This window comes from Teleopsis dalmanni, chromosome 1 (genome assembly GCF_002237135.1).
Source record: "Teleopsis dalmanni isolate 2A chromosome 1, ASM223713v2, whole genome shotgun sequence".
Classification (NCBI taxonomy): domain Eukaryota; kingdom Metazoa; phylum Arthropoda; class Insecta; order Diptera; family Diopsidae; genus Teleopsis; species Teleopsis dalmanni.
In genome coordinates this window covers 199,529,757-199,543,339 of record NC_051846.1, presented here as the reverse complement: position 1 = coordinate 199,543,339, position 13,583 = coordinate 199,529,757, and the positions used below count along the sequence as shown (strand labels likewise).

At 29.0% G+C, this 13,583-nt stretch overlaps 3 protein-coding genes across 3 annotated transcripts; all 3 read left to right on the top strand.

Moving 5' to 3' along the window:
* The first annotated feature begins 2,178 nt into the window (after positions 1-2,178).
* LOC119671249 (fibrinogen-like protein 1) lies at positions 2,179-3,394 on the top strand. The gene is made up of 3 exons (XM_038081791.1): positions 2,179-2,280; positions 2,339-3,193; positions 3,262-3,394. Exons 1-3 carry the CDS (start codon positions 2,198-2,200, stop codon positions 3,392-3,394), a joined length of 1,071 nt encoding a protein of 356 aa, XP_037937719.1. The 5' UTR covers positions 2,179-2,197.
* A 5,364-nt stretch (positions 3,395-8,758) lies between these two features.
* LOC119671251 (fibrinogen-like protein 1) lies at positions 8,759-9,414 on the top strand (the record flags this gene model as incomplete). The annotated part of the gene is given in 2 exon segments (XM_038081793.1): positions 8,759-9,131; positions 9,199-9,414. Coding segments are annotated over 2 exon segments (485 nt in total), but the record flags the coding sequence as incomplete, so codon positions are not given.
* A 2,250-nt stretch (positions 9,415-11,664) lies between these two features.
* On the top strand, positions 11,665-13,092 carry LOC119671252 (microfibril-associated glycoprotein 4-like). The gene is made up of 4 exons (XM_038081794.1): positions 11,665-11,772; positions 11,850-11,962; positions 12,023-12,670; positions 12,742-13,092. The coding sequence occupies exons 1-4, from the start codon at positions 11,695-11,697 to the stop codon at positions 12,872-12,874; spliced, it is 972 nt and encodes a 323-aa protein (XP_037937722.1). The 5' UTR covers positions 11,665-11,694; the 3' UTR covers positions 12,875-13,092.
* The last annotated feature ends 491 nt before the right edge of the window (positions 13,093-13,583 follow it).

Below are 13,583 nucleotides of genomic sequence, written 5' to 3'. Positions count from 1 at the left end.
TACATTAAGACTGAAAAGTTTTCGGAAATTCTCATTTAAAATTCGCGCGCTGTATATTTTTCGATATTTTAAGTTTATGTAGTTTGGCAGCACTGTCATTAATTACTATGCCAAAAATGAGCGCGATCTGTCAGACAGTTCGTTTACGGCAGCTGTTGAAACCAGTTCACCTCAGTAGTGCGTTGCTAAATGTCTTCGACGGTCGTACGACCGTCCTGAAAGGCTTTGTACCACTCATAAACTTGAGTTTTCGATAAAACTGATTCCCCATAAGCCTTTTGTAGCATTCGGAACGATTCTGCACACGAAATTTCGTTCGAAACACAAAATTTGATGCAAACTCTTTGTTCAATATTTTTTTCCATTGTTTTTTTCGCAACGCACTAATGAGGTGAACTGGTTTACAAGCTGCCGTAACAGCACTGACTTGACAGATCACGCTCAGTTTTTGCCCATACGTAATTTGTCCTTAATTGCTTGACAAAAACTACATAAACTTACAATATCGAAATATTACAGGCGGGAATTTTAAACATGAGCACAGTTTCCGAACTTTTCAGGTCTTAATGTACAGTATTACTCAAAGTTACTGCTGAATTATCTCATGGAATACCTAATATTCAAATTATATTGAAAGTTACCTACCGTTAAAGTTTGCCAAACATTCATTCTGACTTCAATGTAGTAATCTTTTAAAAATTTTTTGGACTGAATTTCTGATCTCTACTAACTGCTCGGTAACGAACTGCTATTGTTGTTGTTGTTAAAGTCAACGTCATCAAGCATTTCAATAAATACAGCTAACGTTACATTACAAATACACAAAATACCATAATTAAATATATTAATTATATACACATATGCAAATATGTATAAAATTACTTTAAGAACAATTAAAATTTACACATTAACAATTCATAAATCAGGCTTTATAAAAAACTGTAATAATTTCACTCACGATCACAGCAAATGCGTTTTAATGTTAACAACTTTCAACTCACCATTAAGAATTTGCACTAATTTCAAACATTCATTGCATTACATTAATTACAACAATAACATTAATTCTTCTTCTTGATTTATAAATGAATATACCAATTATAAGACCGATTTGTTGTCTTTTTCCCCACATATATGTCATCGCTAATAGTTGGTTTGTATAATCGTGGGGTAATGGTGAGAAGAAACTATGTTCACCTGTTTGGTTTACTATATACTGCATATGTCTAATGTATATTTATAATAATTGTTTGACTTCAGTGTGGTGTGTATTAAATAATTATTGTAAATTGTTTGTAATTAATGTCATTTGCAATATTTTTATTACTTTTAATAAAAATATTAAAAAAATATTAAAAATATTAATTAACAATTTTAATAAATTTTTTTTTCAATAACAATAAATAAAATTAACGAATATTCAAAATTAATGGCTTGTATTTGTTTATATATAAAACTTTATGTTGTTTAAAAAATAACAATAAAAGTATTTGATAGCTCGATTAAAGTCATGATTTATGCTACATATGTGTTAAGTCAGAACTCATAATATTTTTTAATAATTTAAATTGTAAGTCAAACACTATAATTTGTGTTGGATTCATCACAATACGAATTTATAACGAAAATATAATTTTATACTAATTTCTTATGTGATTCATTTATGATGTATTTATAGTTTTTCAAACGTGAAAGCTTATCGCAAAATGTTTTCATTTTTTATTTAAATATTTAATTTCAAATTCACTTCTCAATTTATTATTCTCGACAGCTTAATATGTTGTAATAATATGATAGAGAGAAGAGGAATAAAATTTGCAGAATATATTTTTTTTTAATACATATAACTATTACCACAAATATGAAATAAAAAAAACTGAACAAAAATCTGAAATAATTTAAAAAGAACTTTTATCAGAAAAATCTCCACACTCTTTTTTAGAAATGATTAACTAAAACAATTGTGAAATAAAAATTAAATTTAGTTTTGAGAAGATTGTGACTCCAGTAAGATGCAAAAATTACTAATAATTTTAATAATAAAAGTCATCATATTTGCAGTAAAATCCCAACATGACAATATTATTAATGTGGGTAAACATAAAAATTCTTTGAATTCATGTACAAATAAAACGGTTTTCATAAATAATTCCGTTAATAATTTCAGCAACCTTCTATTGGGCGCGAAGACAACACTATGAAGGATGTACGAGATCAGTTGGAAGCATTAAAAGTGGTTAACGAAAACTTGGGTCTAAAATTGGACATGTACAATATGAGGTAAGTATTAGATGTTTCTACTTATTTGAAAAAGTTAATAGAGAATCATTTTCTACAGATTGAATCAAGAGATGAAAGTTTTATACAATGAATTGGAACAGCATTTTTCGAAGCTACTGGATTTAAATGAAAATTTTATTAAATCAGCTCAGGAAATAAATGATTGCACTTCACCTATTGATATATGCAGCGATTTTATATTTCCGGATGAGGATTGTCGACTTCAAACCCATAATTATTTTTCGAGGCTATGGCATTTGAATGCAAATGTAGTTCAGGAAACAAATGAATGTACTCCACCTATTAATATAAGCGGCGATTTTGATTTTGCAGATGTGGATTTTCGGCCCCAAACCACTAATACGAAATACCAAAAACAACTATCAAAGAATTGTGCTGAAGCACTACAATCTAATAATAATAAATCTGGAATTTACAAAATTTACATACCTGATTCAGATCTGAAACCGTTCTATGTTTATTGCCTAAACGATCCAAATAATGGTACCGCTTGGACGGTAGTTCAACGTCGCCAAGAGGGTGGAATTGATTTTTCGTTGATTCGTGATTGGAAAACATACCAAAAAGGTTTTGGTAATTTGAATGGTGCATTTTTCATTGGTTTAGAGAAATTAAATGCCATAACTCAATCTGAACTACATGAATTATGGTTTGATATGGATGATTTCGAAGGAGAGAAACGTTACGCAAAGTATGATTCATTTGCCATAGGCGATGAATCCACTCAATATGATGTAAACATTTTGGGAAAATATAGTGGAAATGCTGGTGATTCATTCACTTATCATGAAGGTATGAAATTTACAACAGTTGACGTTGACAATGATCACTGGGACGGCAATTGTGCTAATAAATACATAGGTGGTTGGTGGTATAACTCTTGCTTTCTCAGGTAAGAGCTTTTAGTTTATTTAAAATATATAATTTTTTGTTTATGTTATAATTTTTGATATGTTTTAGTAACTTGAATGGTAAGTATTTGAGAGGCAAATTTAACGCATCGCTATACGCAACCGGCGTAATTTGGGAGTCCTGGCATGGACACTACTATTCATTAAAGAACGTCCTTATGGCTATTCGACCAATTACTTAATAAAAGATAAAATTAATTTTCTACAAATTTTAGTTTTTATATTTGTTGGTTTTTCATATTCAACTTATTTGCTATTTGTATTTAAACATTAGTAACATTTTTAATGAGTTTGGAGTATGCATATACATGCTTCATAGTCTATTGAACAGGTATTTATTTATTTTTTTGTGTATGTTTTAGTAATTATAATAGAATATTACAGTAATTATAGATTAGCAAATCTAAGAGCTTTAGACAAAATGTATTCGTAACTATTCTTTAGAGATGTGAAATATAAATAAAATATTATATAAAATATTATTATAAAGTAAATAAAATATATGCAGAAAGTTTTTATAAGAAATTTTTGAACCGAATTTCTGATCTCTCCTAACTGCTCTGTAAGGAACTGCTACTGCTGTTATTGTTTAGTCAACGTCATTACACATTTCAATATATACAGCTAACGTTACATTACAAATACACAGAATACGATATTTAAATATATTAATTATATAGGCATATCTAAATACATATAAAATAACTTTGAGAACAAATTAGGGTTTAAACAAACTATATAAAAAAAGATTATAACTTCAATCACGATCACAACAAACTCGTTTTAATTTTGACAACTTTCAACCCACCATTCAAAATTTGCACTAATCACTACATTCATTGTATTGCACTAATTATAATAATAAAATTAATTCTTCGTCTTGATTTATAAATAAATTTACCACTTATAAGTCTGTCTTTTTGTTTAAGAAATTAAAAAACGTTCATCACAATATATGTTGCTCTAATTGCATAATAGAATCTCTTCTAGTTTTATTCATTAGAGTAAGGATTTACTTTCTTATAAAACTTTTTAATCGAGATAATAAAGTTTCGAATTTTAGATAACAATTATGCTTTGAACACGTATTAGAAGCACAAAAGGGTTCATACTCTTTAAGTGATTTTTTACTTCAACTTAATAAAACATGTTAATTTCATAATATATAATATATATTTATAATTTACATATAACTAATTAATTCCTTATTACTTTTTTCTTAAATAAAATATTTTGGTGGTTAAGTCTATTGGGGAACTGAATACCTCGTATTGGGGAACTAAAACTCGGTAACACGCCAGCAAGCATACTTCTTAGGTGGTGCGGAAAATGCTCATATATTCTATATATCTTCTGACACTACGCGATGAAATTGATACCCATTCTTCACAATGTTTTTATTAACTACTTAAGAATTTCTTGAATTTCAATGAAAAGCAAAAATTGTATTGTTATATACAAAAATTTTTGAATGTTAAAAAATTATATTAATATTTATCGTTTTAAAACAGAACATTAATATAATATAACCTAACACTCGAAATATATGAACCTTAACTTCTCTAATAGAGAAGCTGCTAATTTTTGCTACAAATGCATTTTTTAAGCATTATATATATAAAGACGTATATGTGCAACATGATCAAAAATTACTTTTATTTTAACAAATACTATACAATTATTACACATCATTAAAACACTTTCATGACTAATTATATATATTTACATTGTAATGAACCTTTATTTTGGTTCGTTTAAAGCTGGGGTTGAACTCAGCCGTCCCCAAGGTCCACACAAGAAATTTATTTAGTGAGACCCTGTCACTTCGAATTTTCACGCTGACGATAAACAGAACCGCAGGCCACCTGGTCGAAACAAAACTAAATCGCTGATGAACTGAGCTGGTGTTACAAATACTAATTCGCCAGACAGCCGACACGATATAACGCAGACACACGTGACTGTTAAAGCTACGTGCGTTGTGTTATAGGTCGCAGGTCACACGCCCTTCCCTGTTCACTGTTAAAGCGCCCAGGGGCCGGAGACGTTAGGTTACTATTAAAGCTACCTATCGCTTCCGACACTATGGTATAGTCTCACGTGACTGTTAAAGCTACGTGAGTTATACCCCGTACAACCGAGATTCAGTCACTATTGAAGCCCCGAATCTTGCTTACCTATGTCTCACAATTGTGCCGGTGAGTTGGATTCCACGTTGAATTTATACCGTGCAGGAGTAGCTAGTCTATGTGGTACTTTATCAATTCTGTATTTGGTTAAGAATCTGATTGCGTTTGTTGAAATACAATTTTAGTTTATTTTCCTTTTAATTTATTTATTCGATATAAAAGAAATTGTTAAGATTTATTATATTAACAACCAAACAATTATGTCTAAGATATAATTTGTACGTACTTTTATTTGGCTTTATAGCCACTAGTAAAATTCAATTGTTAAGTTTTTTTTCAATTTATTATTGCAAAATTTTCAATATTTCGATATTATCAACTATATATAATCTATGTGTACAAGATTTTAATTTATACATACGTTTTATTTTTGCTTAGCTTTGACTTTGGTTACAAAATTCAATTTTTAAATGTTCACAATTTATAACTAAAATTTTTCCATATTTCGATATTTTCAAATTTATATAATCTCTGTGTACAAGATTTTAATTTGTGCGTACTTTTTATTTTTACTTAACTTTGACTTTGGTTACAAAATTCAATTTTTAAATGTTCACAATTTATAAATAAAATTTTTCCATATTTCGATATTATCAAATATATAATTTCTGTGTACAAAATTTTAAATTATACGTACTTTTTATTTTTACTTAACTTTGACTTTGGTTACAAAATTCAGTTTTTAAATGTTCACAATTTACAAATAAAATTTTTCAATATTTCGATATTATCAAATATATATAATCTCTATGTATAAAATTTTTTTTAACAAAATATTCTCACTAAGTTTGCAGAACTACTGTAATTTCACACTTGACACCGCCGTCTTAGTCACGTAATTTTTAGCTGCAACGGAAACCAGAGCCAGGAGTCTTTCTTTCGCGGTAGAACAAACAAGAGACCTTCTTCTTGGTGAACGCTCCTTTTATCCCCTCCATGGTCAACGGTGTCAGCTGAAAAAAAACGTTAAAGTTTGTTGACCCAACATTAAAGCTCCTTTTCTGTACCGCACTGAGCGAAAGTTTAGTTTCACGGCGAATTTACATTTCTTTGAGTACCTATCGCAATTTAGAAGTGGTTTTTGTCTGAGTTGCGATCCACTTCTACACCTTTTCTGCACAAAGCTTTCTTCGTTTGACAGGTCTCTTTACTATTATTTTGTTTTGCTCTCGTTTGTTTGTTAGCAATGTGTTGTGCCGGTGAACGTGTGTATTTAATTCTATTAATTAGAAAACTATTTTAAAATTATTTTATTTTCCAATAAAGTTCCAGCAAAATAGAACACCCGACGATAGCTCAAGATATGTGTCTTATGTTATGGTTTTATTCAAAAATTGTTCACGCACTAACCAAGGATTTCCATACAATTTTAAGATTTGTCAAATTCAAAGTCACGTTGTTGGTGGCAGAGGATTGGGGTGAGTTGGTTTAACTTAATGTTTTTATAAGTATTTAACAATTTTTATTACAGGAACCTTCGAGTGAGTGTTACTTGTTGTGTGTTAGGTGGTCGTGTTGTGTTTAATAGACAGCTATACCCACGACGTTGTAACGATCAAATTTTTGGTTGACAAAATTTTGGCCGTTACAACATATAGCAATAATAATTAAAGCACTACTGATTTTAGTTGACCTATTTTTTATTTTTTATTTGATTTATACACAATGGATTTCCCAATAACAATAATTTGTACTATTTCTTCTTATTAGAAAAAATGGCAACATACTAATATGTAACCCCAATAGAAGTAAACATTTAGGTTCTAAACCATACCGATTTTAATATTTTACAATTCTGGTATGGTGAATAAGTTAGAAAGATTTTTTTGTTGTATTCACGGTTTCCACATGTGGTACTTTAGTACAAAAATTGATACTTTTTTAACGTATGGTACCTTGGTATTTGTTTTTAGAAAATAGTACTAGAGAGGTTTATTGTACATACTATTATCCAATTATAATTATATATTATCCAATTAAATTAATTTATAGATGCAACTGGCCACTATGAAACTAATATAATTTTATGTATTGATTTAGAAAAAATATTGAGGCCGCAAGAGGTAAAAAAAAATATCGATCGAAATGGATTTTAAGAGCTTAAATAATATTATGTTATGCAAAAATTATTATATAAGAAAGACATGCACCATGTGCGGTCAGCAAAAGATAATCCGATTATTTAAATAATAAAATTGTTATGAATATATATATTTCTATGTTTCTATGAATATTTCTATGTTTGTGCTAGGGATCAAATTGACTGAACAGAATTGTTTGATTTAAAAATGTCGAACTCCCTTAATCTACAAATCATATTTTTTGATTCTTCAAAGGGGTAAGTTTATGCAAGCTGAACGATTGAATTTATTGCTAAGAAATAAACGACATATAAACAAAGATTTGCATTTTAATTGCTAAAGATTTATTACAATAAATATTCCTGACGAAAATAGAAATTTAACTCTCTTCTTATATGATTCATTTATGATGCGCTTATAATTTTTGCAAACGTAAAGGCTTATCTCAAAATATTTACATTTTTTAGTTCGATGCATCTAACTATTATCACATAAATGAAATAAACGAAAATGAACTATGATCTCAAGTGATTTAAAAAAAACATAAAGTAAAAAAATATTGAAATGAAAAATAAAGAATTTAGTTTTATGAAGATTGTGATACCAGCAAGATGCAAAAATTACTAATAATTTTAATAATAAAAATCATCATATTTGCAGTAAAATCGCAACATGACAATATTATTAAAGTGCGTTAACACAAAAATTCTTTGAATTAATATACAAATAAAACGGTTTTCATAAATAATTCTTCTAATAATTCCAGCATCCTTCTATTTGGCGCGACGACAACAGTATGAAGGATGTACGGAGTCAGTTAGAAGCATTAAAAGTAGTGAATGAAAACTTGAGTCTAAAATTGGACATGTACAATATGAGGTTAGTATTAGATTTTTCTACTTAAGTAAAAAAGGTAAAATGGATAACCATTTTCTTCAGATTGAGTCAAGAGATGAAAGAGATGAAAGGTTTATACAATGAAATGGAACAGCAATTTTCGAAGCTACTGGATTTAAATGAAAATTTTATTAAATCAGCTAAGATTAATGATTGCACTTCATCTATTGACTTACGCGGCGATTTTTATTTTTCAGATGTGGATTGTCGGCCCTATACCACTAAAATGAAATATCAAAAACAACTACCAAAGAATTGTGCTGAGGCACTTCAATCTAAGAATAATAAATCTGGAATTTACAAAATTTACATACCTGATTCAGATCTGAAACCGTTCTATGTTGATTGCCTAAACGATCCAAATAATGGTACCGCTTGGGTGGAATTGATTTTTCGTTGATTCGTGATTGGAAAACATACCAAAAAGGTTTTGGTAATTTGAATGGTGCATTTTTCATTGGTTTAGAGAAATTAAATGCTATAACTCAATCTGAACTACATGAATTATGGTTTGATATGGATGATTTCGAAGGAGAGAAACGTTACGCAAAGTATGATTCATTTGCCATAGGCGATAACTCCACTCAGTATGATTTAAAAATTTTGGGAAAATATAGTGGAAATGCTGGTGATTCATTCACTTCCCATCAAGGTATGAAATTTTCAACTGTTGACGTTGACAATGACCATTGGGAAGACAATTGTGCTGATCTGTTTAAGAGTGGTTGGTGGTTTTCAGATTGCTATGAGAGGTAACAACTTTTAGTTTATTTAAATATATAATTAATTGTTTATGTTATAATTTTTGATATGTTTTAGTAACTTGAATGGTAAGTATTTGAAAGACAACAATAGCGGCGTAGAATGGATAAGCTGGCATGAAGACTATTCACTAAAGAACGTTGTAATGGCTATTCGACCAATAACTTAATACAAGATGATATTAATTTCATAATTGTTGATTTTTTATAATTTTCAACTTATTTACTATTTGTATTGAACAATAAGTAACATTTTTAATAAATTTAAAGTACATATACACATGCTTTGTAGTCAATTAAACAGTTACATATTGTTTTTATATCTTTATATACAAAAGTATAATGACCACTATTACATATTTTTACAAATATTTTGTTAACTAAAACAGAGTTATCAATAATCAAAGTTTCAGGCACATCTATGCATTAGTTCCACCAGAGTTAATCGTTTTTGTCTTCTTTGTGTGGTACATTTGGTACATTACTAATCATTTGACCTAGGCATTGATATATTTCTTGATTGTGTCTTCAACCATGTTGACAGTACGGTCATTATATTCATAAAAATTTTCATATATTATATTATATATGTTATATATTATAGTATTTAATAGTGTACGCCAGCACTTTTCACTATTTTGCACCAAAATCTCCATTCAATTAGTAAGAATCAAAGAAAAGAATTTTATCTTCTGATTTTTTATAATGAAATCACTTGAACTTCATAAAAACAAGTTTATGAAATTTTTAATTAATTTACTATCCAACATTTTATTAAAAAATCTCATCATCATGCAAAGGAGCATTATCACATTTAGAGAGCTTTCACAAGCTTTTAAATTACGTTTCTTTACTATTTCAAAGCTTTTAATTATAAAAAACATTAAAGACCGTAATAACGAAGACCGTAACATATTTACGGTTATTGACTAAACTACAGAAATTATTTTAGACATTAACTTATGATATTAAATAAACTAAAAGCCCCATACAATGTTATGAAATATCCTTTAGGAATTGTACTAAATTAGTACCTTTTTCGTAAAGTTCGTTAGGATTTGGAAAAATTTAAAAGTTGTCAGGTGTGCCTTAAACGATTTAGTATATAATCTATATTGCTTTAAATTATGTATTTAAAACACAAATAGTAAGCTACATTGGACTGTATAAAAGTTCTAGCTATAGCTACAATTTCTTGAGAATGAGTGCTTTTAAAATGTATATAGTGTATTTGAAATACTTATAACAATTCTCAGCTCTCAATGAGAACTATTAAAATTTTTCTCTACAAAAACTGAGAATATTTTATTCACTTAATGTGCACTTAGGTATTTCAATTCACTTAGGTGTTTATATCCACTACAAGCCCTACGCAAACTAAACATACAAGAAACTTCTAGGGGTTTTTTTTAACTGGATGATTTCCAAGGGCACTTCGGATTTTATCAAGGATTAAGAATCGCCAATAAGTCTAATTAATTCCCTAGGGCCACCGTAATTGGTTAAGTTATGTAGTGAATTCTAAGAACTACTTAGGTCTATTGACCTTAGTAACGAACTTTTATTGCCTCCCCTTAACTGCGCTAGGAATGATTAAATGGGAATGAATAAAGAAAGAATGTTAGCAGTATCCAAAGGTAGATCAATTGTGGAAATTATAACATTTATATTAATTAAAGACCATGTGCCCAATCTCCAAAAAGCCATAAGTGTAAAAGAGGATGTTAAATCGAATCGAATCAGATTACAACGTATCGAAGTAGAGTGAGAGGCATTAAAGGAGATGCCTATATCCATATAACTGAGATGAAATTAAGACGAATGTTACTAAGCGAATAAAAGTCTGGAGTAGGTTTATGATGGAAATAAAGAAAGCCTTGGCATAAATCCACTAATTGGAGTAGTGCTTCTGGTTAAGCTTGCGCTTGTAAATAACGCGACAATCACAATAAACTATGGCTGATTTATCTAGATGCACCCATGGTTTTCTGCGTTTAAGTGCTATTTTAAATTAAATATCGCTAAAATTACGCAAATAATATTCAAATAGTAGAGCGTGGACGAGATTACAAGATTTCAATAATTAACTACAAAATGATAACCAAATTAAAATACTGCTCAAAGTAAATCCAGTACTAAAAGACGTATTAGATTTATCTCAATATATATTTATTACTAAAATAGAATCTTATACTTGTTTCCTGTGTCATGCATTTATGATGCGTCTATAGTTTTTGCAAACGTGAAGGCTTATCTAAAATAAATTTATTCTCTATTTCAAGTTCACTTTCTAATTTATTATTCTCGACAGCTTAAGATATTATAATAATCTGGAGAGAAAGGGAATAAAATTTGAATATTATAAATGAAAATTAATATTATCACATATGCAAGATAAAAACCTCAACTAAAAACATTTCAATTGAATTTAAACAAAAAGGTTTTATCAGCAAAATCCCAACTGACTTAACCTTATAAATACCGAACTAAACTAAGAAGATTGTGAAATAAAAATTGAAGTTTTTAGTTTTGAGAAGATTGTGATTCCAACAAGATGCAAAAATTACTAATAATTTTAATCATAAAAGTCATGATATTTGCAGTAAAGTGTCAACTTGAAAATGTTACTAATGTGCGTTAACATAAAAATTCTCTGAATTAATGTACAAATAAAACAGTTTTCACAAAAAATTCCGCTCATCATTTCAGCAACTTTCTATTTGTGGGGAAGATCACACCATGAAGGACGTACGGGCTCAGTTGGAAGCATTAAAACTGGTGAATGAAAACTTGGGTCTAAAATTGGACATCTACAATATGAGGTAAATATTAGATTGTGCTAGTTAAGTAAAAAAGGTAAAATGGGGAATCATTTTCTACAGATTGAATCCAGAGATGAAATGTTTATACAATAAAAAGGAACAGCACTTTTCGAAGCTACATTTTCCAGATATGGACTGTCGGCCCCAAACAACTAAAATGAAATATCAAAAACAACTACCAAAGAATTGTGCTGAAGCAATGGAATACGAAAATAGTAAATCTGGAATTTATAAAATTTACATACCTGATTCAGATCTGAAGCCGTTTTATGTTTATTGCCTAAACGATCCAAATAATGGAACCGCTTGGACGGTAATTCAACGTCGCCAAGAGGGTGGAATTGATTTTTCGAAGATTCGTGATTGGAAAACATACCAAGAAGGTTTTGGTAATTTGAATGGTGCATTTTTCATTGGTTTAGAGAAATTAAATGCCATAACTCAATCTGAACTACATGAATTATGGTTTGATATGGAAGATTTTGAAGGAGAGAAACGTTACGCAAAGTATGATTCATTTGCCATAGGCGATAACTCCACTTATTATGATATAAAAATTTTGGGGAATTATAGTGGAGATGCTGGTGATTCATTCACTTATCATGAAGGTATGAAATTTACAACAGGTGACGTTGACAATGATCTCTTGGAAAGAAATTGTGCTGATTTATTTAAAGGTTGTTGGTGGTATCGAGACTGCCATTACAGGTAAGACAAATGTCTTTGGTTTAGTTAAGATATATATTTAGTTGTTTAGTTAACCTTTTTATATATTTTAGCAACTTGAATGGTGTGTATTTGGGAGGCAAATATGAGGAATCTAAATACGGCACTGGCGTAATTTGGCACACCTGGCATGGAGAGTACTACTCTTTAAAGAACGTTTTAATGGCTATTCGACCAATAACTTAATACAAAATTAAATGAATTTTTTGCAAATTTGAGTTTCCATAATTATTGGTTTTTTTATCATTTTCAACTTATTTACTATTTGTATTGAACAATAAGTAACATTTTTAATGAGTTTGGAGTATGCATATACATGCTTCATAGTCTATTGAACAGGTATTTATTCATTTTTTGTATATATTTTAGTAATTATAATAGAATATTACAGTTATTGTAGAATAAGGCAAATCTAAGAGCTTTAGACAAAATGTATTCGTAATTATTCCTGAGAAATTTGAAATTTAAAAAAAATATAATATAAAATATTATTATAAAGTAAATGAAATATTTGTGCTGTAGTCAAAAACTTACCTAATACCTAATCTTCTACAATATATTTATTAGGAAATGAGGGACGGACTATGTCTTTAAATAACACTTTTCGAAAACACCCCTTTGAGAATCCAAAAAGATTGAGTGAACATATTGATAATATGAGGAGTATTGTTATTATAAAGCTAATATTATTTTTTTAAAAACATAAAAAAGGGTGTGCTAACGACATGATCCTCACTTAAAAAAATCCTAACAATTTGATCACGATGGCTCGTAGATATATCAATATTATAGTACATTTGCTGACAGTTCATTGTCAATTAGGAAAACATGCTTTCAGATTAAATATTGCTTCAATGATTTTTCTAGCAACTGTTAGACGGAATTCAAAACGTGC

Bases quoted from the DNA above. Each gene is read 5' to 3' on its own strand.
- LOC119671252 (XM_038081794.1), top strand. From the start codon at position 11,695: ATGCAAAAATTACTAATAATTTTAATCATAAAAGTCATGATATTTGCA. The intron at 11,773-11,849 runs GTGCGTTAACAT...TCATCATTTCAG, and splicing joins AACTTGAAAATGTTACTAAT to CAACTTTCTATTTGTGGGGA. The intron at 12,671-12,741 runs GTAAGACAAATG...TATATATTTTAG, and splicing joins TATCGAGACTGCCATTACAG to CAACTTGAATGGTGTGTATT.
- LOC119671249 (XM_038081791.1), top strand. From the start codon at position 2,198: ATGAAGGATGTACGAGATCAGTTGGAAGCATTAAAAGTGGTTAACGAA. The intron at 2,281-2,338 runs GTAAGTATTAGA...CATTTTCTACAG, and splicing joins TTGGACATGTACAATATGAG to ATTGAATCAAGAGATGAAAG. The intron at 3,194-3,261 runs GTAAGAGCTTTT...GATATGTTTTAG, and splicing joins TATAACTCTTGCTTTCTCAG to TAACTTGAATGGTAAGTATT.